The 26410-nt window shown below is 53.9% G+C and overlaps 1 protein-coding gene across 4 annotated transcripts in view; it reads right to left on the reverse strand.

Annotated features, from left to right (window-relative positions):
* cdc42bpb (CDC42 binding protein kinase beta (DMPK-like)) overlaps nt 1-26410 on the reverse strand; it is a 140698-nt gene that overhangs the window by 68050 nt on the left and 46238 nt on the right. For all 4 annotated transcript variants that reach the window (XR_006830666.1, XR_006830665.1, XM_046291076.1 and 1 more), the window contains exons 4-5: nt 18982-19077; nt 18748-18896 (exon numbers count right to left, since the gene is read on the reverse strand). Coding sequence is in view for 2 of the 4 variants with exons in the window: in XM_046291076.1 (XP_046147032.1) it covers nt 18748-18896; nt 18982-19077 (245 nt within the window). In the remaining 2 variants the exon portion in view is untranslated. The remainder of the gene's footprint in view (nt 1-18747; nt 18897-18981; nt 19078-26410) is intronic.

Raw genomic sequence — 26410 nt, forward strand, 5'->3', positions numbered from 1 at the left:
GCGAGACAGAGGGGGCGGGCGAGCGAGACCGAGAGAGGGCGAGACCGAGAGAGGGCGAGACCGAGAGAGGGCGAGACCGAGAGAGGGCGAGACCGAGAGCGGGCGAGGCAGAGCGGGCGAGGCAGAGCGGGCGAGGCAGAGCGGGCGAGGCAGAGCGGGCGAGGCAGAGCGGGCGAGGCAGACAGACAGACAGAGAGACAGAAACGGGTTAGGATAAGGTAAGTGTATAAAACCAACCTCTCCACCAATATAAAGCAATGTTTATCACTATGTGACAGTGTATCGGATTCACTCTAAGACAATGTACGGTTCAATAACACATACACACATTTCCCTCCGCTCCTCCCCCCTTCACATCTCCCTCCACTCCTCCTCCCCCCTTCACATCTCCCTCCGCTCCTCCCCCTTCACATCTCCCTCCGCTCCTCCCCCCTTCACATCTCCCTCCACTCCTCCTTCCCCCTTCACATCTCCCTCCACTCCTCCTCCCCCCTTCACATCTCCCTCCGCTCCTCCCCCTTCACATCTCCCTCCGCTCCTTCCCCCTTCACATCTCCCTCCGCTCCTCCCCCTTCACATCTCCCTCCGCTCCTCCCCCTTCACATCTCCCTCCGCTCCTCCCCCCTTCACATCTCCCTCCGCTCCTTCCCCCTTCACATCTCCCTCCGCTCCTTCCTCCGCTCCTTCCCCCTTCACATCTCCCTCCCCCTTCACATCTCCCTCCGCTCCTTCCCCCGCTCCTTCCCCCTTCACATCTCCCTCCGCTCCTTCCCCCTTCACATCTCCCTCCCCTTCACATCTCCCTCCGCTCCTTCCCCCTTCACATCTCCCTCCGCTCCTTCCCCCTTCACATCTCCCTCCGCTCCTTCCCCCTTCACATCTCCCTCCGCTCCTTCCCCCGCTCCTTCCCCCTTCACATCTCCCTCCGCTCCTTCCCCCTTCACATCTCCCTCCGCTCCTTCCCCCGCTCCTCCCCCTTCACATCTCCCCCCGCTCCTCCCCCTTCACATCTCCCTCCGCTCCTTCCCCGCTCCTTCCCCCTTCACATCTCCCTCCGCTCCTTCCCCCGCTCCTCCCCCCTTCACATCTCCCTCCGCTCCTCCCCCTTCACATCTCCCTCCGCTCCTCCCCCCTTCACATCTCCCTCCGCTCCTCCCCCTTCACATCTCCCCCAGCTCCTCCCCCTTCACATCTCCCCCACTCCTTCCCCCGTTCCTTCCCCCTTCACATCTCCCTCCGCTCCTTTCCCCTTCACATCTCCCCCGCTCCTTCCCCCTTCACATCTCCCCGCTCCTTCCCCCTTCACATCTCCCCCACTCCTTCCCCCGTTCCTTCCCCCTTCACATCTCCCTCCGCTCCTTTCCCCTTCACATCTCCCCCGCTCCTTCCCCATTCACATCTCCCCCCGCTCCTTCCCCCGTTCCTTCCCCCTTCACATCCCCCTCCGCTCCTTCCCCCTTCACATCTCCCTCCACTCCTTCCCCCTTCACATCTCCCTCCACTCCTTCCCCCTTCACATCTCCCTCCACTCCTTCCCTCCGCTCCTCCCCCTTCACATCTCCCCCGCTCCCCCCCCTTCACATCTCCCCCGCTCCTTCCCCCTTCACATCTCCCCCGCTCCTTCCCCCTTCACATCTTCCCCGCTCCTTCCCCCTTCACATCTCCCTCCGCTCCTTCCCCCTTCACATCTCCCTCCGCTCCTTCCCCCTTCACATCTCCCTCCGCTCCTTCCCCCTTTACATCTCCCTCCGCTCCTTTCCCCTTCACATCTCCCTCCGCTCCTTTCCCCTTCACATCTCCCCCGCTCCTTCCCCCTTCACATCTCCCCCACTCCTTCCCCCGTTCCTTCGCCCTTCACATCTCCCTCCGTTCCTTCCCCCTTCACATCTCCCTCCGCTCCTTCCCCCTTCACATCTCCCTCCGCTCCTTCCCCCTTCACATCTCCCTCCGCTCCTTCCCCCTTCACATCTCCCTCCACTCCTCCCCCTTTACATCTCCCTCCGCTCCTTCCCCGTTCCTTCCCCCTTCACATCTCCCTCCGCTCCTCCCCCTTTACATCTCCCTCCGCTCCTTCCCCCGTTCCTTCCCCCTTCACATCTCCCTCCGCTCCTTCCCCCTTCACATCTCCCTCCGCTCCTTCCCCCTTCACATCTCCCTCCGCTCCTTCCCCCTTCACATCTCCCTCCGCTCCTTCCCCCTTCACATCTCCCTCCGCTCCTTCCCCCTTCACATCTCCCTCCGCTCCTTCCCCCTTCACATCTCCCTCCGCTCCTTCCCCCTTCACATCTCCCTCCGCTCCTTCCCCCTTCACATCTCCGTCCACTCCTTCCCCCTTCACATCTCCCCCGTTCCTTCCCCCTTCACATCTCCCTCCGCTCCTTCCCCCGCTCCTTCCCCCTTCACATCTCCCCCGCTCCTTCCCCCTTCACATCTCCCCCGCTCCTTCCCCCTTCACATCTCCCCCGCTCCCCCCCTTCACATCTCCCTCCGCTCCTTCCCCCGCTCCTTCCCCCTTCACATCTCCCTCCGCTCCTTCCCCCGCTCCTACCCTCTTCACATCTCCCTCCGCTCCTTCCCCCTTCACATCTCCCTCCGCTCCTTCCCCCTTCACATCTCCCTCCGCTCCTCCCCCTTCACATCTCCCTCCGCTCCTCCCCCTTCACATCTCCCTCCGCTCCTCCCCCTTCACATCTCCCTCCGCTCCTTCCCCCTTCACATCTCCCTCCGCTCCTTCCCCCTTCACATCTCCCTCCGCTCCCCCTTCACATCTCCCCCGCTCCTCCCCCTTCACATCTCCCTCCGCTCCTTCCCCCTTCACATCTCCCCCGCTCCTTCCCCCTTCCGTCTCCCCCCGCTCCTTCCCCCTTCACATCTCCCCCGCTCCTTCCCCGTTCCTTCCCCCTTCACATCTCCCTCCGCTCCTTCCCCCTTCACATCTCCCTCCGCTCCTTCCCCCTTCACATCTCCCTCCGCTCCTTCCCCCTTCACATCTCCCTCCGCTCCTTCCCTCCGCTCCTACCCCCTTCACATCTCCCTCCGCTCCTTCCATCTCCGCTCCTTCCCCCTTCATCTCCCTCCGCTCCTTCCCTCCGCTCCTTCCCCCTTCACATCCCCCCTTCCCCCTTCACATCTCCCTCCGCTCCTTCCCCCTTCACATCTCCCTCCGCTCCTTCCCCCTTCACATCTCCTTCCCCCGCTCCTTCCCCCTTCACATCTCCCTCCGCTCCTTCCCCCTTCACATCTCCCTCCGCTCCTTCCCCCTTCACATTTCCCTCCGCTCCTTCCCTCCGCTCCTTCCCCCTTCACATCTCCCCCGCTCCTTCCCCCTTCACATCTCCCTCCGCTCCTTCCCCCTTCACATCTCCCTCCGCTCCTTCCCCCTTCACATCTCCCTCCGCTCCTTCCCCCTTCACATCTCCCTCCCCCGCTCCTTCCCTCCGCTCCTTCCCCCTTCACATCTCCCTCCGCTCCTTCCCCCTCCGCTCCTTCCCCCCTTCACATCTCCCTCCCCTCCTTCCCCCGCTCCTTCCCCCTTCACATCTCCCCCGCTCCTTCCCCCCGTTCCTTCCCCCTTCACATCTCCCTCCGCTCCTTCCCCCTTCACATCTCCCTCCGCTCCTTCCCCCTTCACATCTCCCTCCGCTCCTTCCCTCCGCTTCCCCCTTCACATCTCCCTCCGCTCCTTCCCTCCGCTCCTTCCCCCTTCACATCTCCCTCCGCTCCTTCCCTCCGCTCCTCCCCCTTCACATCTCCCTCCGCTCCTCCCCCTTCACATCTCCTTCCGCTCCTTCCCCCTTCACATCTCCCTCCGCTCCTCCCCCTTCACATCTCCTTCCGCTCCTTCCCTCCGCTTTCCCCCTTCACATCTCCCTCCGCTCCTTCCCTCCGCTCCTCCCCCTTCACATCTCCCTCCGCTCCTCCCCCTTCACATCTCCTTCCGCTCCTCCCCCTTCACATCTCCCTCCGCTCCTCCCCCTTCACATCTCCCTCCGCTCCTTCCCCCGCTCCTCCCCCTTCACATCTCCCTCCGCTCCTTCCCCCTTCACATCTCCCCCGTTCCTTCCCCCTTCACATCTCCCTCCGCTCCTTCCCCCTTCACATCTCCCTCCGCTCCTCCCCCCCTTCACATCTCCCCCGCTCCTTCCCCCTTCACATCTCCCCCGCTCCTTCCCCCTTCACATCTCCCCCACTCCTTCCCCCGTTCCTTCCCCCTTCACATCTCCCTCCGCTCCTTTCCCCTTCACATCTCCCCCGCTCCTTCCCCCGTTCCTTCCCCCTCCACTCCTTCCCCTTCACATCTCCCTCCACTCCTTCCCCCTTCACATCTCCCTCCACTCCTTCCCCCGCTCCTTCCCCCTTCACATCTCCCTCCGCTCCTCCCCCTTCACATCTCCCCCGCTCCTTCCCCCTTCACATCTCCCCCGCTCCTTCCCCCTTCACATCTCCCCCGCTCCTTCCCCCTTCACATCTCCCCCGCTCCTTCCCCCTTCACATCTTCCCCGCTCCTTCCCCCTTCACATCTTCCCCGCTCCTTCCCCCTTCACATCTCCCTCCGCTCCTTCCCCCTTCACATCTCCCTCCGCTCCTTCCCCCTTCACATCTCCCTCCGCTCCTTCCCCCTTCACATCTCCCTCCGCTCCTTCCCCCTTCACATCTACCTCCGCTCCTTCCCCCTTCACATCTCCCTCCGCTCCTTTCCCCTTCACATCTCCCTCCGCTCCTTTCCCCTTCACATCTCCCTCCGCTCCTTTCCCCTTCACATCTCCCTCCGCTCCTTTCCCCTTCACATCTCCCCCGCTCCTTCCCCCTTCACATCTCCCCCTTCACTCTCCCCCTTCCTCTCCCCCTTCCTTCCCCCGCTCCTTCCCCCTTCACATCTCCCTCCGCTCCTTCCCCCTTCACATCTCCCTCCGCTCCTTCCCCCTTCACATCTCCCTCCGCTCCTTCCCCCTTCACATCTCCCTCCGCTCCTTCCCCCATTCCTTCCCCCTTCACATCTCCCTCCACTCCTCCCCCTTTACATCTCCCTCCGCTCCTTCCCCCATTCCTTCCCCCTTCACATCTCCCTCCGCTCCTCCCCCTTTACATCTCCCTCCGCTCCTTCCCCCGTTCCTTCCCCCTTCACATCTCCCTCCGCTCCTTCCCCCTTCACATCTCCCTCCGCTCCTTCCCCCTTCACATCTCCCTCCTTCCCCCCTCTCCCCCTTTCCCCCTTTACATCTCCCTCCGCTCCTTCCCCCGTTCCTTCCCCCTTCACATCTCCCTCCGCTCCTCCCCCTTTACATCTCCCTCCGCTCCTTCCCCCGTTCCTTCCCCCTTCACATCTCCCTCCGCTCCTTCCCCCTTCACATCTCCCTCCGCTCCTTCCCCCTTCACATCTCCCTCCGCTCCTTCCCCCTTCCCTCCCTTCCTTCCCCCTTCACATCTCCCTCCGTTCCTTCCCCCTTCACATCTCCCCCGTTCCTTCCCCCTTCACATCTCCCCCGTTCCTTCCCCCTTCACATCTCCCTCCGCTCCTTCCCCCGCTCCTTCCCCCTTCACATCTCCCTCCGCTCCTTCCCCCTTCACATCTCCCTCCGCTCCTTCCCCCTTCACATCTCCCTCCGCTCCTTCCCCCTTCACATCTCCCTCCGCTCCTTCTCCCTTCACATCTCCCTCCGCTCCTTCTCCCTTCACATCTCCCTCCGCTCCTTCCAACTTCACATCTCCCCCCGTTCCTTCCCCCTTCACATCTCCCCCGTTCCTTCCCCCTTCACATCTCCCTCCGCTCCTTCCCCCTTCACATCTCCCCCGTTCCTTCCCCCTTCACATCTCCCCCGTTCCTTCCCCCTTCACATCTCCCTCCGCTCCTTCCCCCGCTCCTTCCCCCTTCACATCTCCCTCCGCTCCTTCCCCCTTCACATCTCCCTCCGCTCCTTCCCCCTTCACATCTCCCTCCGCTCCTTCCCCCTTCACATCTCCCTCCGCTCCTTCTCCCTTCACATCTCCCTCCGCTCCTTCTCCCTTCACATCTCCCTCCGCTCCTTCCCCCTTCACATCTCCCCCGCTCCTTCCCCCTTCACATCTCCCCCGTTCCTTCCCCCTTCACATCTCCCCCGTTCCTTCCCCCTTCACATCTCCCCCGTTCCTTCCCCCTTCACATCTCCCTCCGCTCCTTCCCCCGCTCCTTCCCCCTTCACATCTCCCTCCGCTCCTTCCCCCTTCACATCTCCCTCCGCTCCTTCCCCCTTCACATCTCCCTCCGCTCCTTCTCCCTTCACATCTCCCTCCGCTCCTTCTCCCTTCACATCTCCCTCCGCTCCTTCCCCCTTCACATTTCCGTCCACTCCTTCCCCCTTCACATCTCCCCCCGTTCCTTCCCCCTTCACATCTCCCTCCGCTCCTTCCCCCGCTCCTTCCCCCTTCACATCTCCCTCCCCCTTCACATCTCCCTCCGCTCCTTCCCCCGCTCCTTCCCCCTTCACATCTCCCTCCGCTCCTTCCCCCGCTCCTACCCTCTTCACACCTCCCTACGCTCCTTCCCCCTTCATCACATCTCCCTCCGCTCCTCCCCCTTCACATCTCCCTCCGCTCCTTCCCCCGCTCCTCCCCCTTCACATCTCCCTCCGCTCCTTCCCCCGCTCCTCCCCCTTCACATCTCCCTCCGCTCCTCCCCCTTCTCATCTCCCTCCGCTCCTCCCCCTTCACATCTCCCTCCGCTCCTCCCCCTTCACATCTCCCTCCGCTCCTCCCCCTTCACATCTCCCTCCGCTCCTCCCCCTTCACATCTCCCTCCGCTCCTCCCCCTTCACATCTCCCTCCGCTCCTCCCCCTTCACATCTCCCTCCGCTCCTCCCCCCTTCACATCTCCCTCCTTCTCCTCCCCCCTTCACGTCTCCCCCGCTCCTTCCCCCTTCACATCTCCCCCGCTCCTTCCCCCGTTCCTTCCCCCTTCACGTCTCCCCCGCTCCTTCCCCCTTCACATCTCCCCCGCTCCTTCCCCCGCTCCTTCCCCCTTCACATCTCCCTCCGCTCCTTCCCCCTTCACATCTCCCTCCGCTCCTTCCCCCTTCACATCTCCCTCCGCTCCTTCCCCCTTCACATCTCCCTCCGCTCCTTCCCCCTTCACATCTCCCTCCGCTCCTTCCCCTGCTCCTTCCCCTTCACATCTCCTTCCCCCTTCCCATCTCCCCCTTCCCTCCCTCCGCTCCTTCCCCCTTCACATCTCCCTCCGCTCCTCCCCCTTCACATCTCCCTCCGCTCCTTCCCCTGCTCCTTCCCCCTTTCACATCTCCCTCCGCTCCTTCCCCCTTCACATCTCCCTCCGCTCCTTCCCCCTTCACATCTCCCTCCGCTCCTTCCCCTTCACATCTCCCTCCGCTCCTTCCCCCTTCACATCTCCCCCGCTCCTTCCCCCGCTCCTTCCCCCTTCACATCTCCCTCCGCTCCTTCCCCCTTCACATCTCCCTCCGCTCCTTCCCCCTTCACATCTCCCTCCGCTCCTTCCCCCTTCACATCTCCCTCCGCTCCTTCCCCCGCTTCCCCTTCACATCTCCCTCCGCTCTTCCCCGCTCCTACCCCCTTCACATCTCCCTCCGCTCCTTCCCTCCGCTCCTCCCCTTCACATCTCCCCCGCTCCTTCCCCCTTCACATCTCCCTCCGCTCCTTCCCTCCGCTCCTCCCCCTTCACATCTCCCTCCGCTCCTTCCCCCTTCACATCTCCCTCCGCTCCTTCCCCCTTCCCTCCGCTCCTTCCCCCTCACATCTCCCTCCGCTCCTTCCCCCTTCACATCTCCCTCCGCTCCTTCCCCCTTCACATCTCCCTCCGCTCCTCCCCCTTCACATCTCCCTCCGCTCCTTCCCCCTTCACATCTCCTTCCGCTCCTTCCCCCTTCACATCTCCCTCCGCTCCTCCCCCTTCACATCTCCCTCCGCTCCTTCCCCCGCTCCTCCCCCTTCACATCTCCCTCCGCTCCTTCCCCCTCCGCTCCTTCCCCCCTTCCCCCTTCACATCTCCCTCCGCTCCTTCCCCCTTCACATCTCCCTCCGCTCCTCCCCCGTCACATCTCCCTCCGCTCCTTCCCCCTTCACATCTCCCTCCGCTCCTTCCCTCCGCTCCTCCCCCCTTCACATCTCCCTCCGCTCCTTCCCCCCCCCTTCACATCTCCCTCCGCTCCTTCCCCCTTCACATCTCCCTCCGCTCCTTCCCCCTTCACATCTCCCTCCGCTCCTCCCCCTTCACATCTCCCTCCCGCTCCTCCCCCTTCACATCTCCCTCCGCTCCTCCCCCTTCACATCTCCCTCCGCTCCTTCCCCCTTCACATCTCCCCCGTTCCTTCCCCCGTCACATCTCCCCCGCTCCTTCCCCCGTCACATCTCCCTCCGCTCCTTCCCCCTTCACATCTCCCCCGCTCCTCCCCCCTTCACATCTCCCCCGCTCCTCCCCCTTCACATCTCCCCCGCTCCTCCCCCTTCACATCTCCCCCGTTCCTTCCCCCTTCACATCTCCCCCGCTCCTTCCCCCCTTCACATCTCCCCCGCTCCTCCCCCTTCACATCTCCCCCGCTCCTCCCCCTTCACATCTCCCCCGCTCCTCCCCCTTCACATCTCCCCCGCTCCTCCCCCTTCACATCTCCCCCGCTCCTCCCCCCTTCACATCTCCCCCCGCTCCTCCCCCTTCACATCTCCCTCCGCTCCTCCCCCTTCACATCTCCCCCGCTCCTCCCCCTTCACATCTCCCCCCTCCTCCCCCCTTCACATCTCCCCCTTCACATCTCCCCCTTCACATCTCCCTCCGCTCCTCCCCCTTCACATCTCCCTCCGCTCCTCCCCCTTCACATCTCCCTCCGCTCCTCCCCCCTTCACATCTCCCTCCGCTCCTCCCCCCTTCACATCTCCCCCTTCACATCTCCCTCCGCTCCTCCCCCTTCACATCTCCCTCCGCTCCTCCCCCTTCACATCTCCCTCCGCTCCTCCCCCTTCACATCTCCCTCCGCTCCTCCCCCTTCACATCTCCCTCCGCTCCTCCCCTTCACATCTCCCTCCGCTCCTCCCCCTTCACATCTCCCTCCGCTCCTCCCCCTTCACATCTCCCTCCGCTCCTCCCCCTTCACATCTCCCTCCGCTCCTCCCCCTTCACATCTCCCCCCGCTCCTCCCCCTTAACATTTCTCTCCCGGGTGGTTCTCTGTGCTGAACAGCTTGTCATTGTTCATCCACCCTCCCTCTACTTTCCCTCTCTCCCGATCCCCCTCTCCTCACGCTCCCTGGCTTGACACAGGCCACACACACTGTGCCCTCTGTTGTACTAACCCTGGCACCACACTGGGCACGGAGTAAACACCTAAACACAAACACACCAAGCCCAACGCAAAGTATCAGGCCACACACACACACACACACACACACACACACGCAACAGTGTCATTTAAAATATCACAACCACACACAGAACTTTTCATTCATACGTCTCTCTCTCATACAGGAGACACACACACATAAACACCCCTTTGTTTACACATTTCTCTTTACACACTCACACAAACCGAAGCATACACAAACTCCCAACCGCTAGAGTAAGATGTGTTTGTCAATCAGTGCACTAAACCCACCTACCAAGGCTCCCCTATTCAGACTAGAATTCTCATCCATCCTTACTCCTTTCTTACCTTCATTGGTTCCTTCCTTGATTAATTCACCGATCAGCTATTTCTGAGACAGCAATAGGATGGAAACCATCCAAACATATACAGATCAGTGTTGACTTCAAGGAAGGAAGTAAAGAACGATAGAAAGCTGTATTCAAAACATTGGAACAGGGCCGCAAGGCTGTTTTGATACATAGACTTGTCTCTCTGTGTTTTGTTAGGCACTGGGCTTGAGTACAACCAGACTATAAACACTGTCAGTGTGTGTGTTTGTGTGTCAGAGTACGTGTGTCTCAGAGAGAAAGTAGGCTTCCCGAATCTTTCGTTCTGTTGCTCCGTCTCTCTAGTTCACACTCTAGCTCTCCCATCAATTCTCTTCCATCCCACCCTCCAGCTCTCTCTCAGTTGATTCATCTCTCTCTCCCCCAGTCTCCCCACTATTTCGCTACAGTGCATCCCAGAAGGCCCTGTTCCATTTCAGCTCCTAGCCCCTTCCCTAGCCCCCTGTCCAGTGTTCCCAAATCTGAAAGGATGCCATAAGATAGGGAGTTCACCCCCTGCTGTACAATGTGGAGAAAAACAGGACAATTCAAGAAGGTGCTCCGAAATGAAAGTCAAAACGTAATGAATCATTAGATTGTTCTCTACAATATTATAACCCTAATACACTTCTACTTGCGAATGTTGATGAAATTAAAACATATATTTTCTGTGACAGTCGCTGACTTAGACTTTCAGCCACATTGTTGCCCATTACACCTGATCCATCCCATTCAGATGGGTTTAGGCACTGAGGGAAAGGAACTGAGGGAAAGGAACTGTAGGTCAAAATGGTACCAGACTCTTCCGTCCTCTGGCTGCGGTCCAATTCTCTCTCTGTTCCATTCCTTCTCAAGGATTCCAAAGCATTAGATTGCTGTAAGCATGGGGGCTTAGAGGGAGTGTCCACCGCATTCATCAAGTAAGTCCTTTCCCTATTAAATCCACGAGGGGGAGGGAACAAGTGAACACTTCAGGGAGTAGGGTACTAGAGAATAGGAGAGCAGTCCTGGTCTGTGGCTTGAGCAGACAGGAAACAGGCAGGATTGCTGGCCAGGACTCCGTTTCCCAGGGGGCATTGCTGCCAGGAAGAGGCCCCTCCATATCCCACATCCACACAAGGCTGGCTGGTCAGTCATCTGGGTACAGGGTCAGTGATGTGGGGAGAGACTCCCTAACACACACACACACACACACACACACACACACACACACACACACACACACACACACACACACACACACACACACACACACACACACACACACACACACACACACACACACACCCCCCAAACCTGCCAACCTTGAAGAATTTTTATGAGTATCACTTCAACACAGCAACAGCACCCACACTACCCAAATCATATGCAAATGCAAATGTTTTAGGCTAATAACAATGTTGGTAGAATGTTGGTATTATCGGTAGGTTAAAGACTTATGTATACTTGGTCATTTCCTGCTCCTCAGTAGATAACTACAAATAAATTTACACTGAACAAAAAATATTAAACGACATGGAAAGTGTTGGTCCCATGTTTCATGAGCTGAAATAAATATTTCTGTCAAATGTTGTTGTACAAATGTGTTTACATCCCTGTTAGTAGCATGTTATCCTTTGTCAAGCTAATCCATCCATCTAACAGGTGTGGCATATCAAGAAGCTGATGAAACAGCATGATCATTACACAGGTGCACCTTGTGCTGGGGACAACAAAAGGCCACTTTAAATGTGCAGTTTGCTGAAGAGTATTTGTCTGGAATAAAGCCATTGGGGGGGGGGGGGGGGGGCTTATTTTAATTGGTTGGTCGGGGTGGCTCCCAAGTGGGTGGGCCTATGCTCTCCCAAGCCCACCCTTGGCTGGTCGGGGTGGCTCCCAAGTGGGCAGGCCTATGCTCTCCCAAGCCCACCCTTGGCTGGTCGGGGTGGCTCCCAAGTGGGCGGGCCTATGCTCTCCCAAGCCCACCCTTGGCTGGTCGGGGTGGCTCCCAAGTGGGCGGGCCTATGCTCTCCCAAGCCCACCCTTGGCTGGTCGGGGTGGCTCCCAAGTGGGCGGGCCTATGCTCTCCCAAGCCCACCGTTGGCTGGTCGGGGTGGCTCCCAAGTGGGCGGGCCTATGCTCTCCCAAGCCCACCCTTGGCTCTACTCCTGCCCAGTCTTAGAATAGGGCCCAATTTATTTCAATTAACTGATTTCCTTACATGAACTGTAAATCTTCGAAATTGTTTGATGTTGTGTTTATATTAGGACTAGGATGGGATGCCTATGACTTCCGGACAACGAACGAAAGTTGAAAACTAGTAGAACAGGAGAGAAAGACCAACTTTTTTGGGGGGGTTGCTAGCTTAGCTGCTGTTAGCTGCTGCTCCTCCCTCTCTCACCGGTCCCTGCCAAACACACCTACCCACCTCTCCACACACACACACACACACACCCACCTACCTCTCCACACACAAACACACCCACCTACCTACCTCTCCACACACAAACACACCCACCTACCTCTCCACACACAAACACACCCACCCACCTCTCCACACACAAACACACCCACCTACCTCTCCACACACAAACACACCCACCTACCTCTCCACACCCACACACCTACCCACCTCTCCACACACACACCTACCCACCTCTCCACACACACACCCACCTACCCACCCACCTCTCCACACACACACCCACCTACCCACCTCTCCACACACACACCCACCTACCCACCTCTCCACACACACCCACCTCCCACACACACCCACCTCTCCACACACACCCACCTCTCCACACACACACACACACCCTACCCACCTCTCCACACACACACACCTACCCACCTCTCCACACACACACACCTACCCACCTCTCCACACACACACACCTACCCACCTCTCCACACACACACCTACCCACCTCTCCACACACACACCTACCCACCTCTCCACACACACACCTACCCACCTCTCCACACACACCTACCCACCTCTCCACACACACACACACACACACACACACACACACACACACACACACACACACCTCTCCACACACCTACCTACCCACCTCTCCACACAAACACACCCACCTACCTCTCCACACAAACACACCCACCTACCTCTCCACACAAACACACCCACCTACCTCTCCACACACACACACACACCTACCCACCTCTCCACACACACACACACACACACACCTACCCACCTCTCCACACACACACCTACCTACCCACCTCTCCACACACACACAAACACACCCACCTACCTCTCCACACACACACACACACCCACCTACCTCTCCACACAAACACACCCACCTACCTCTCCACACACACACACACACCTACCCACCTCTCCACACACACACCTACCCACCTCTCCACACACACACCTACCCACCTCTCCACACACACACCTACCTACCCACCTACCTCTCCACACACAAACACACCCACCTACCTCTCCACACACACACACTACCCACCTCACAAACACACACCTACCCACCTCTCCACACACACACACCTACCCACCTCTCCACACACACACACCTACCCACCTCTCCACACACACACACCTACCCACCTCTCCACACACACACACCTACCCACCTCTCCACACACACACACCTACCCACCTCTCCACACACACACACCTACCCACCCACCTCTCCACACACACACACCTACCCACCCACCTCTCCACACACACACACCTACCCACCCACCTCTCCACACACCTACCTACCCACCCACCTCTCCACACACCTACCTACCCACCTCTCCACACACCTACCTACCCACCTCTCCACACAAACACACCCACCTACCTCTCCACACAAACACACCCACCTACCTCTCCACACAAACACACCCACCTACCTCTCCACACAAACACACCCACCTACCTCTCCACACACACACACACCCACCTACCTCTCCACACACACACACACCCACCTACCTCTCCACACACACACACACCCCACCCACCTCTCCACACACACACACACACCCACCCACCTCTCCACACACACACACACACCCACCCACCTCTCCACACACACACACACACACACCCACCTCTCCACACACACACACACACACACCTCCTCCACCACACACACACACACCCACCTCTCCACACACACACACACACACACACACACACACACACACACACACACACACACACACACACACACACACACACACACACACACACACACACACACACACACACACACACACACACACACACACACACACACACACCTCTCCACACACACACACCTACCCACCTCTCCACACACACACACACACACACCTACCCACCTCTCCACACACACACCTACCCACCCACCTCTCCACACACACACACCTACCCACCTCTCCACACACACACCTACCCACCTCTCCACACAAACACACCCACACACCTACCTACCCACCTCTCCACACACACACACACACCTACCCACCTCTCCACACACACACACCTACCTACCCACCTCTCCACACACAAACACACCTACCTACCCACCTCTCCACACACAAACACACCCACCTACCTCTCCACACACACACACACCTACCCACCTCTCCACACACACACACACCTACCTACCCACCTCTCCACACACAAACACACCTACCTACCCACCTCTCCACACACAAACACACCTACCTACCCACCTCTCCACACACACACACACCCACCTACCTCTCCACACACACACACACCTACCCATCTCTCCACACACACACACCTACCTACCCACCTCTCCACACACACACACACCTACCTACCCACCTCTCCACACACAAACACACCTACCTACCCACCTCTCCACACACAAACACACCTACCTACCCACCTCTCCACACACAAACACACCTACCTACCCACCTCTCCACACACAAACACACCTACCTACCCACCTCTCCACACACAAACACACCTACCTACCCACCTCTCCACACACACACACACCTACCCACCTCTCCACACACACACACACCTACCCACCTCTCCACACACACACACACCTACCCACCTCTCCACACACACACACACCTACCCACCTCTCCACACACACACACACCTACCCACCTCTCCACACACACACACCTACCCACCTCTCCACACACACACACCTACCCACCTCTCCACACACACACACACCTACCCACCTCTCCCACACACACACACCCTACCCACCTCTCCACACAAACACACCCTACCCACCTCTCCACACACACACACCTACCCACCTCTCCACACACACACACCTACCCACCTCTCCACACACACACACCTACCCACCTCTCCACACACACACACCTACCCACCTCTCCACACACACACACCTACCCACACACACCTACCCACCTCTCCACACACACACACCTACCCACACACACTTCTCCACCTCTCCACACACACACACCTACCCACACACACCTCTCCACACACACACACCTACCCACACACACTTCTCCACCTCTCCACACACACACACCTACCCACACACACTTCTCCACACACACACACACCTACCCACCTCTCCACACACACACACCACACACACACACCACACACTCTCCACACAAACACACCCACCTCTCCACACACACACACCTACCCACCTCTCCACACACACACACCTACCCACACACACCTACCCACCTCTCCACACACACACACCTACCCACCACACACCTCTCCACACACACACACCTACCCACACTTCTCCACACTCCACACACACCTACCCACCTCTCCACACACACACACCTACCCACACACCTACCCACCTCTCCACACACACACACCCACCCACACACACACCTCTCCACACACACACACCTACCCACACACACTTCTCCACCTCTCCACACACACACACCTACCCACACACACTTCTCCACACACACACACACACCTACCCACCTCTCCACACACACACACACACACACACACACACACACACACACACACACACACACACACACACACACACACACACACACACACACACACACACACACACCTACCTACCCACCTCTCCACACACACACACACCACCCTACCCACACACACACACACACACCTCTCCACACACACACCTCTCCACACACACACACTCTCCACACACACACACACACACACACACCTACACACACACACACACACACACACCTCTCCCTACACACACACACCTCTCCTACACACACACACCTCTCCCTACACACACACACACTCTCCCTACACACACACACCTCTCCCTACACACACACACACCTCTCCCTACACACACACACCTCTCCCACACACACACACACCTCTCCACACACACACCTCTCCACACACACCTCTCCACACACACACACACACACACACACACACACACCTCTCCACACACACACACACACACCTCTCCACACACACACACACACACACACACACACACACACCTCTCCACACACACCTCTCCACACACACACACACACACACACACACACACCTCTCCCACACACACACACACACACACACACACACACACTCCCACACACACACACACACACACACACCTCTCCACACACACACACACCTCTCCACACACACACACACACACACCTCTCCACACACACACACACACCTCTCCACACACACACACACACACCTCTCCACACACCTACCCACACACCTCTCCACACACCCTACCCACCTCTCCCCACACACCTACCCACCTCTCTCCACACACCTACCCACCTCTCTCCACACACCTACCCACCTCTCTCCACACACCTACCCACCTCTCTCCACACACCTACCCACCTCTCTCCACACACCTACCCACCTCTCCCACACACACCTACCCACCTCTCTCCACACACCTACCCACCTCTCTCACACACCTACCCACCTCTCTCCACACACCTACCCACCTCTCTCCACACACCTACCCACCTCTCTCCACACACCTACCCACCTCTCTCCACACACCTACCCACCTCTCTCCACACACCTACCCACCTCTCTCCACACACCTACCCACCTCTCTCCACACACCTACCCACCTCTCTCCACACACCTACCCACCTCTCTCCACACACCTACCCACCTCTCTCCACACACCTACCCACCTCTCTCCACACACCTACCCACCTCTCCCACACACCTACGCACCTCTCTCCACACACCTACGCACCTCTCTCCACACACCTACGCACCTCTCTCCACACACCTACGCACCTCTCTCCACACACCTACACCTCTCTCCACACACCTACCCACACACACACCTACCCACACACACACACACCCACACACACACACACACACACACACACACTACACACACACACACACACACACACACACACACACACACACACACACACAGCAAAATCTGCCTACTATAGATCAGTCAGACACACCAATCACGGTGAATCCAGAACTAGTCTTGCGTAATTGGTCAGCTGCTCGACTAAGTTCAGGGTGAATAAGAGAAGAGATTAAGAGATGTTAGAACGAGGAGCTCTCTCTGAGTCAGGTTTGTAGGCCTCCAAGCTCGCACAAGCTTTTTCAGTTCTGCCCACAAATGTTCTATAGTATTGAGGTCAGGGCTTTGTGATGGCCACTCCAATACCTTGACTTATTTGTCATTAAGCCATTTTGCCACAACTTTGGAAGTATGCTTGGGGTCATTGTCCATTTGGAAGACCCATTTGCGATCGAGCAATAACTTCCTGACTGATGCCATGAGATGTTAAGTGGTCCTTCTGTAGCTCAGTTGGTAGAGCATGGCGCTTGTAACGCCAGGGTAGTGGGTTCGATCCCCGGGACCACCCATACGTAGAATGTATGCACACATGACTGTAAGTCGCTTTGGATAAAAGCGTCTGCTAAATGGCATATATATGTTGCTTCAATATATCCACATAGAATTATGATGTAGGACAACTATCTATTTTGTGAAGTGCACCAGTCCCTCCTGCAGCAAAGTACCCCCACAACATGATGCTGCCACCCCCATGCTTCACGGTTGGGATCGTGTTCTTCAGCTTGCAAGCCTCCCCCTTTTTCCTCCAAACATAATGATGGTCACTATGGCCAAACAGTTATATTTTTGTTTCATCAGACCAGAGGACATTTCCCCAAAAAGTACAATCTTTGTCCCCATGTGCAGTTGCAAACCGTAGTTTTTTTTATGGAGATTTTGGAGCAGTGGTTTCTTCCTTGCTGAGCGGCCTTTCAGGTTATGTCGATATAGGACTCGTTTTACTGTGGATATAGATACTTTTGTACCCGTTTCCTCCAGCATCTTCACAAGGTCCTTTGCTGTTGTTTTGGGATTGATTTGCACTTTTTGCACCAAAGTACATTGATCTCTAGGAGACAAAAAGCGTCTCCTTCCTGAGCGGTATGACGGCTGCGTGGTCCCATGGTGTCAAGGTCTATCATTTCTTCTGCGGTCTTGACTAATTTATTTTAATTTTCCCATGACGTCAAGCAAAGAGGCAATGAGTTGGAAGGCAGGCCTGGAAATACATCCACAGGTACACCTCCAATTGACTCAAATAATGATTTTCTGGAATTCTCCAAGCTGTTTAAAGGCACAGTCAACTTAGGGTATGTAAACTTCTGACCCACTGGAATTGTGATAGAGTGAATTATAAGTGAAATAATATGTCTGTAAACAATTCCTGAAAAATGACTTGCGTCATGCACAAAGTAGATGTCCTAACCAACTTGCCTAAACTATAGTTTGTTAACATGAAATTTGTGGCATATATTATTATTATATTAACTGCCGACTTCAACTGTATATGTTGAAGAGGGTGGGGCTTAAGCTGCATCCCTGTCTCACCCCCCTGGCCCTGTGGAAAGAAATTTGTTTTTGCCAATTTTAGCCTCACACTTGTTGTGTACATGGATTATATAAATGTATGTTTTCTCCCCAATACAACTTTCCATCAATTTGTATAGCAGACCCTCATGCCAAAATGAATCGAAAGCTTTTCTGAAATCAACAAAGCATGAGAAGACTTTTTCAATTCCCACTCACCCACACTTACCTGTGGACGTAGTGTTGTTGGTGTATAGAGTGGATGGCCAGCACCATCTCTGCCACATAGAACTTGGACATGTCCTCTGGGAGACGGTCCTCGAACTTACTGAGCAGGGTCAAGAGGTCACCGCCCACATAGTAGTCCATCACCAGGTACTGCAGAGACAGGGTTATACTGTGGGTTACACTGTGTACACACACCCGCACACAGAGTATACACAAGTGTGTGTGAAGCTGTTACCAGGAAGTTGTCGTCCTGGAAGGCATAGTGTAGGGTGGTGATCCACTGGCAGTCTCCATTCACCAGAACATTCCTCTCCTCGCGGAAACACGCCGTCTGAGGGGCAAACAATGGTATCAACTATAACAAACTCCCACACACACTCTCAGTAAAAAAAAATAACTTTTAAAAATGCCAATTTCATTCAGGTCAGATTGAACTTAGAATTTTTGATAAATCACCAAAAACCACATCTTTGACCCTCCTCATCTCAGTCACTAAGTCTGCCGTACCCTTAATCTCACTCCAGTAGTCTGTCCCTGGCATACAAACCATCATTCATAGCCCCCCCACCCTGCTCGCAACCTCTCACTCACACTCCCTATTAGATGACAAGACTCCCTCCCTGCTCGCAACCTCCCACTCACGCTCCCTATTAGATGACAAGACTCCCTCCCTGCTCGCAACCTCTCACTCACGCTCCCTATTAGATGACAAGACTCCCTCCCTGCTCGCAACCTCTCACTCACGCTCCCTATTAGATGACAAGACTCCCTCCCTGCTCGCAACCTCTCACTCACGCTCCCTATTAGATGACAAGACTCCCTCCTTGCTCGCAACCTCCCACTCACGCTCCCTATTAGATGACAAGACTCCCTCCCTGCTCGCAACCTCCCACTCACGCTCCCTATTAGATGACAAGACTCCCTCCCTGCTCGCAACCTCCCACTCACGCTCCCTATTAGATGACAAGACTCCCTCCCTGCTCGCAACCTCCCACTCACGCTCCCTATTAGATGACAAGACTCCCTCCCTGCTCGCAACCTCCCACTCACGCTCCCTATTAGATGACAAGACTCCCTCCCTGCTCGCAACCTCCCACTCACGCTCCCTATTAGATGACAAGACTCCCTCCCTGCTCGCAACCTCTCACTCACGCTCCCTATTAGATGACAAGACTCCCTCCCTGCTCGCAACCTCCCACTCACGCTCCCTATTAGATGACAAGACTCCCTCCCTGCTCGCAACCTCCCACTCACGCTCCCTATTAGATGACAAGACTCCCTCCCTGCTCGCAACCTCTCACTCACGCTCCCTATTAGATGACAAGACTCCCTCCCTGCTCGCAACCTCCCACTCACGCTCCCTATTAGATGACAAGACTCCCTCCCTGCTCGCAACCTCCCACTCACGCTCCCTATTAGATGACAAGACTCCCTCCCTGCTCGCAACCTCCCACTCACGCTCCCTATTAGATGACAAGACTCCCTCCCTGCTCGCAACCTCCCACTCACGCTCCCTATTAGATGACAAGACTGATGTCATGTGGGAAAGCTGGACCAGCGGTATGTTGCGGTTTGCTACTCCCAACTGATTTCAGTAATCCTCCAACCAGTATTTCCGAAAAACCTGGAAACGTTGGGAAAGCTTCCGGAACGTTGGGAAAGCTTCCGGAACTTTGGGAAAGCTTCCGGAACTTTGGGAAAGCTTCCGGAACTTTGGGAAAGCTTCCGGAACTTTGGGAAAGCTTCCGGAACTTTGGGAAAGCTTCCGGAACTTTGGGAAAGCTTCCGGAACTTTGGGAAAGCTTCCGGAACTTTGGGAAAGCTTTTGGAACTTTGGGAAAGCTTTTGGAAATGTTGCAACCCTACTTGGAATGTGTCTAAAAAAAGACTCAGCATTTTTCTTCCCTACTCTGTCAATTTAGTCCATATTATCAAAATACTTCACCAAATCATTTACGTTAAATGCCAACATAAAGCAAAAGTTGCAGCAAACGTTATTTTTTAAAAACATTTTACGGGAAGGTACTACCTAAACTAAGAACTCAGTGGCCTTGTGGTTTAAGTATGGGCGGTTGGGAGTTTGATCCCAGGGACGAGTCATACCAAAGACTGTAAAAACGGCACCCGCTGAGTCTCTGCTTGGCACTCAGCGTTAAGGAGATACATTTGGGAGGGAAGGTCCAGGATGTGTACTTGTACATCAAGCTGCCTCCCGCTACAGAAACGAGAGCCATTCCAGCTCGCACAAGCCAATGATCGTACAAGGTTACTTATAGTGCATTTCGGAGAGTATTCAGACCCCTTGACTTTTTCTACACTTCATTAAGTAACAGCCTTACTCTAAAATGTATTTGTTCTTTTCCCCACATCAATCCACACACCCCATAATGACAAGGCAAAAACAGGTAGAATTTCACAGATTTATTCAAATATAACTGAAAAATCACATTTAGTCAGACCCTTTACTCAGTACTTCTTTGAAGCACCTTTGGCAGCAATTACAGCCTTAAGTCTTCTTGGCTATAATGCTACAAGCTTGGCACACCTGTATTTGGGGCGTTTCACCAATTCTTCTCTGCAGATCATCTCAAGCTCCATCAGGTTGGAGGGGATCAGCTTCAAGTCCGGGCTCTGGCTGGGCACTCAAGGACATCAAAACTTGTCCCGAAGCCACTCCTGCAGTGTATTGGCTGTGTGCTTATGGTCGTTGTCATGTTGAAAGGTGAACCTTCGCCCCAGTCTGAGTTCCTGAGCTCTTTGGAGCAGGTTTTCATCAAGGATCTCTTTGTACTTTGCTCCATTCATCTTTCCCTCAATCCTGACAGGTCTCCCAGTTCCTGTGGCTGAAAAACATCCCCAGAGCATGATCCTGCCACCACTAAGCTTTACGGTAGGGATGGGCCAGGGTTCTTCCAGACGTGAAGCTTGGCATTCAGGTCAAAGAATTCAATCTTGGTTTCATCAGACCAGAGAATTTTGTTTCTCATTTCTCACTCCAAGCAGGCTGTCATGTGTCTTTTATTGAGGAGTGGCTTCTGTCTGGCCACGATCATAAAGGCCTGATTGATGGAGTGCAGCAGAGATGGTTGTCATTCTGGAAGGTTCTCCCATCTCCACAGAGGAGCGGAGCTCTGTCAGACTGACCATCGGGTTCTTGGTGAAGTCACTGACCCGGCCAGCTCTAGGAAGAGTCTTGGTGGTTCCAAACATCTTCCATTTTAGAATTATGGAGGCCACTGTGTTCTTGGGGACCTTCAATGCTGCAGACATTTGTTGGCACCCTTCCCTAGATCTGGGCCTCGACACAATCTTGTCTCTGAGCTCTACGGAGAATTCCTTCGACCTCATAGCTTTTTTTGCTCTGACATGCACTGTCAACTGTGTGACCTTATATAGACAGGCGTGTGCCTTTCCAAATCATGTCCAATCACTTTAATTTACCACAGGTGGATTCCAAACAACTGAACACACTAGAGGTTGACCGATTAATTAGGGCCGATTTCAGGTTTTCATAACAATCGGAAATCAGTATTTTCAGTACTGTTGTAATTCTCATTATTACAAATTCATTTTTATATATTAAAAAAAAAAATTTTTAAGTGTTATTATTGCTTTATTTTTTATTGTTTTAAATCTGATGATTAATCGGCATCGGCTTTTTTGGTCCTCCAATAATCGGCATCGGCGTTGAATTTTTTATTTTTATTTTTTTATTTCACCTTTATTTAACCAGGTAGGCAAGTTGAGAATAAGTTCTCATTTACAATTGTGACGTGGCCAAGATAAAGCAAAGCAGTTCGACACATACAACAACACAGAGTTACACATGGAGTAAAACAAACATACAGTCAATAATACAGTATAAACAAGTCTATATACGATGTGAGCAAATGAGGTGAGATAAAGGGAGGTAAAGGCAAAAAAAAGGCCATGGTGGCAAAGTAAATACAATATAGCAAGTAAAACACTGGAATGGTAGATTTGCAGTGGAAGAATGTGCAAAGTAGAAATAAAAATAATGGGGTGCAAAGGAGCAAAATAAATAAATAAATAAATAAATTAAATAAATAAATACAGTAGGGAAAGAGGTAGTTGTTTGGGCTAAATTATAGGTGGGCTATGTACAGGTGCAGTAATCTGTGAGCTGCTCTGACATCATAATCGGTCGACCTCTAGAACGCACCCCTGGTGTTTCTACCTTTTCTGTTCCACAGCAAATAAAACAAAAAGGTAAAGTTATGTTTAATAGCTTTTTAAAAACATTTACCCCCCCCCCCCTCCTTTGTAAAGTAACTTTGAACAGGTCCAGATGGGGCGGCAGGGTAGCCTAGTGGTTAGAGCGTTGGGCTAGTAACCGGAAGGTTGCAAGTTCAAACCCCCGAGCTGACAAGGTACAAATAATCTGTCTGGTAATCTGTTCTGGAGGTTCTGCCCCTGAACAGGCAGTTAACCCACTGTTCCGAGGCCATCATTGTTATTCTGTTCCTAGGCTGTCATTCTTAACTGACTTGCCTGGTTAAATAAAGGTAAAATAAAAATGCTATCCCTAGATTTACAAAAACTAAAAAACCTATTGGGAAATGGGCACTCACACAACTGATTTTACCTCTCAATCTAGCTATTTATCGATAAAGACTGAACATTCGTCCTCCGCTGCTGGTTGGAATGTAACAGTAGTCTAGTCCAGGGGTACTCAACTACTATCCTGCTCTGCTGGTTGGAATGTAACAGTAGTCTAGTCCAGGGGTACTAAACTACTATCTGAGAGGTCCAGTCCTCCTCTGCTGGTTGGAATGTAACAGTAGTCTAGTCCAGGGGTACTAAACTACTATCTGAGAGGTCCAGTCCTGCTCTGCTGGTTGGAATGTAACAGTAGTCTAGTCCAGGGGTACTAAACTACTATCTGAGAGGTCCAGTGACACAAATTTCCTAGGTGGCAAAGGTCTACGACTTAGGAAACATGTTATATAAAATGTACATTCAAATATATTAAATGAGACTATTTGAATTATTTACTACTTCTTTTGAATGTAAACACGTGCAACATTGCATCAACATTGCTGAAGAACAAAAGTGGTTGCATGATTGTCTATGCAAAAAGTGCACTGTGAACAACTACACATGGGTCATGAATTATTATTTTTTTAAATATAAAATAACATTTTCTTGAGAACAAAGGACAGGTGTACAGAAAGAATAATCTGAATGCCCAGAACATCACTGTGGGCTGTGCAACATCCATGTATCAGTCACTGTGGGCCGTGCAACATCCATGTATCAGTCACTGTGGGCTGTGCAACATCCATGTATCAGTCACTGTGGGCCGTGCAATATCCATGTATCAGTCACTGTGGGCCGTGCAATATCCATGTATCAGTCACTGTGGGCCGTGCAATATCCATGTATCAGTCACTGTGGGCCGTGCAACATCCATGTATCAGTCACTGTGGGCCGTGCAACATCCATGTATCAGTCACTGTGGGCCGTGCAACATCCATGTATCAGTCACTGTCACTCCATGTATCAGTCACTGTGGGCCGTGCAACATCCATGTATCAGTCACTGTGGGCCGTGCAACATCCATGTATCAGTCACTGTGGGCCGTGCAACATCCATGTATCAGTCACTGTGGGCCGTGCAATATTCATGTATCAGTCACTGTGGGCCGTGCAACATTCATCACTGTATCAGTCACACTGTGGGCCAACGTCCATGTATCAACTATTCATGTATCAGTCACTGTGGGCCGTGCAACATTCATGTATCAGTCACTGTGGGCCGTGCAACATCCATGTATCAGTCACTGTGGGCCGTGCAACATCCATGTATCAGTCACTGTGGGCCATCCATGTATCAGTCACTGTGGGCCGTGCAATATTCATGTATCAGTCACTGTGGGCCGCAATATCAGTCACTGTGGGCCGTGCAATATCCATGTATCAGTCACTGTGGGCCGTGCAATATTCATGTATCAGTCACTGTGGGCCGTGCAATATTCATGTATCAGTCACTGTGGGCCGTGCAATATTCATGTATCAGTCACTGTGGGCCGTGCAATATTCATGTATCAGTCACTGTGGGCCGTGCAATATTCATGTATCAGTCACTGTGGGCCGTGCAACATTCATGTATCAGTCACTGTGGGGCAACAATATCCATGTATCAGTCACTGTGGGCCGTGCAACATTCATGTATCAGTCACTGTGGGCCGTGCAATATCCATGTATCAGTCACTGTGGGCCGTGCAATATTCATGTATCAGTCACTGTGGGCCGTGCAATATCCATGTATCAGTCACTGTGGGCCGTGCAACATTCATGTATCAGTCACTGTGGGCCGTGCAATATCCATGTATCAGTCACTCGTGACCTTGCCCTGCATTAATGCCCCTTCTTTTACACTGCTGCTACTCTATTATCTATGCATAGTCACTAACTCTCCCTACATTTACATATTACCTCGACTAACTGATGCCCCCACACATTTACTCTGTACCGGTACCCCCTGTATATAGCCTCGCTATTGTTATTTTACTGCTGCTCTTTAATTATTTGCTACTTTTCTATTTTTACATAACTTATTTTTCTTTAAACTGCAGTGTTGGTTATGGGTTTGTAAGTAAGCATTTCACTGTAAAGTCACTAAGGTCTACAGCTGTTGTATTCCTCGCAGGTGACAAATAAAATGATTTGATTTCATGAGAGAAATTACAGAAATTTGTGTTTCCCAAAAACTCAGGCTATCCTCAGTGAAGAATCAGGGAATTGATAAGGACTTTGGTGGACCTCTCATATTGGGATTTTAGTTGGTTAATCTTGTTTGCTCTCACATCATCAGTGTTCAGGGGATACGTCTGATTGAATTTACGATACCTGGGGTGAAAATGGCAATTTTCACGAGAGCTACGAACACCCTGCATATCAGGCACATTGGTTTAGTGTTAATTGCGGGGAGGATTAATAAATACTGTTCCATTGACTAGTCTTTGAACGTAGTTTTCAGTCAACTTTTAAAAAATTTAAAAATAACAAACCATATTAACAAAGACACTGGTAACTAAGCTCCTCCTATCTGTGATTATTTACAGTTGAAACCACGGTCAAATCTTTGTTTCTTTCTGCCTGCTTGTCCCAAGGTTCCGCGGAGGATATTTGGATGAATGTGATTGGTGCGGAGTTAAAGAGGCCGCTGCGCCCGGTTGATTATTTAAAAGCTGTCTAAAAAATAATGTATTGACTTTTATATAACAAAATGCAATGTTGTCCGGTCCGGATTGACCCTTCTCTGGGTCCGGGTCCGGATACTGCCAGTTGAGTTTGGGTGGTCGAGCTGTCCGTCTGTCTATCCAGTCATCTTTAAAGACGGTTTTCCTACTCCGCTGCTGGTTGGAATGCCATGCTGCAGGCAGTGCTGTGTGTCCAGTAGTCGTAAACACCTCCCCTCTGTATTGCCCAGGCTGCACACATACTGAGGGATTGTGGGATGGGGATTACTGACCATTACTGACAAAAGCTCTGGCGACGCGGCGTGCCAGGCCTCAGGCCACTGTCAGAGCCCATTGGGCTAAAACTAGGTCAAGAGGTAGAGAACAGCACAATAAAAGAAGATGGCCGTCCTGCCCTGAGTCAGTCTCCACTCTCCAGCCAGAATACCGGTGTAGGGTA

Source organism: Oncorhynchus gorbuscha, linkage group LG12 (genome assembly GCF_021184085.1).
Source record: "Oncorhynchus gorbuscha isolate QuinsamMale2020 ecotype Even-year linkage group LG12, OgorEven_v1.0, whole genome shotgun sequence".
NCBI classification, from domain to species: Eukaryota; Metazoa; Chordata; class Actinopteri; order Salmoniformes; family Salmonidae; genus Oncorhynchus; species Oncorhynchus gorbuscha.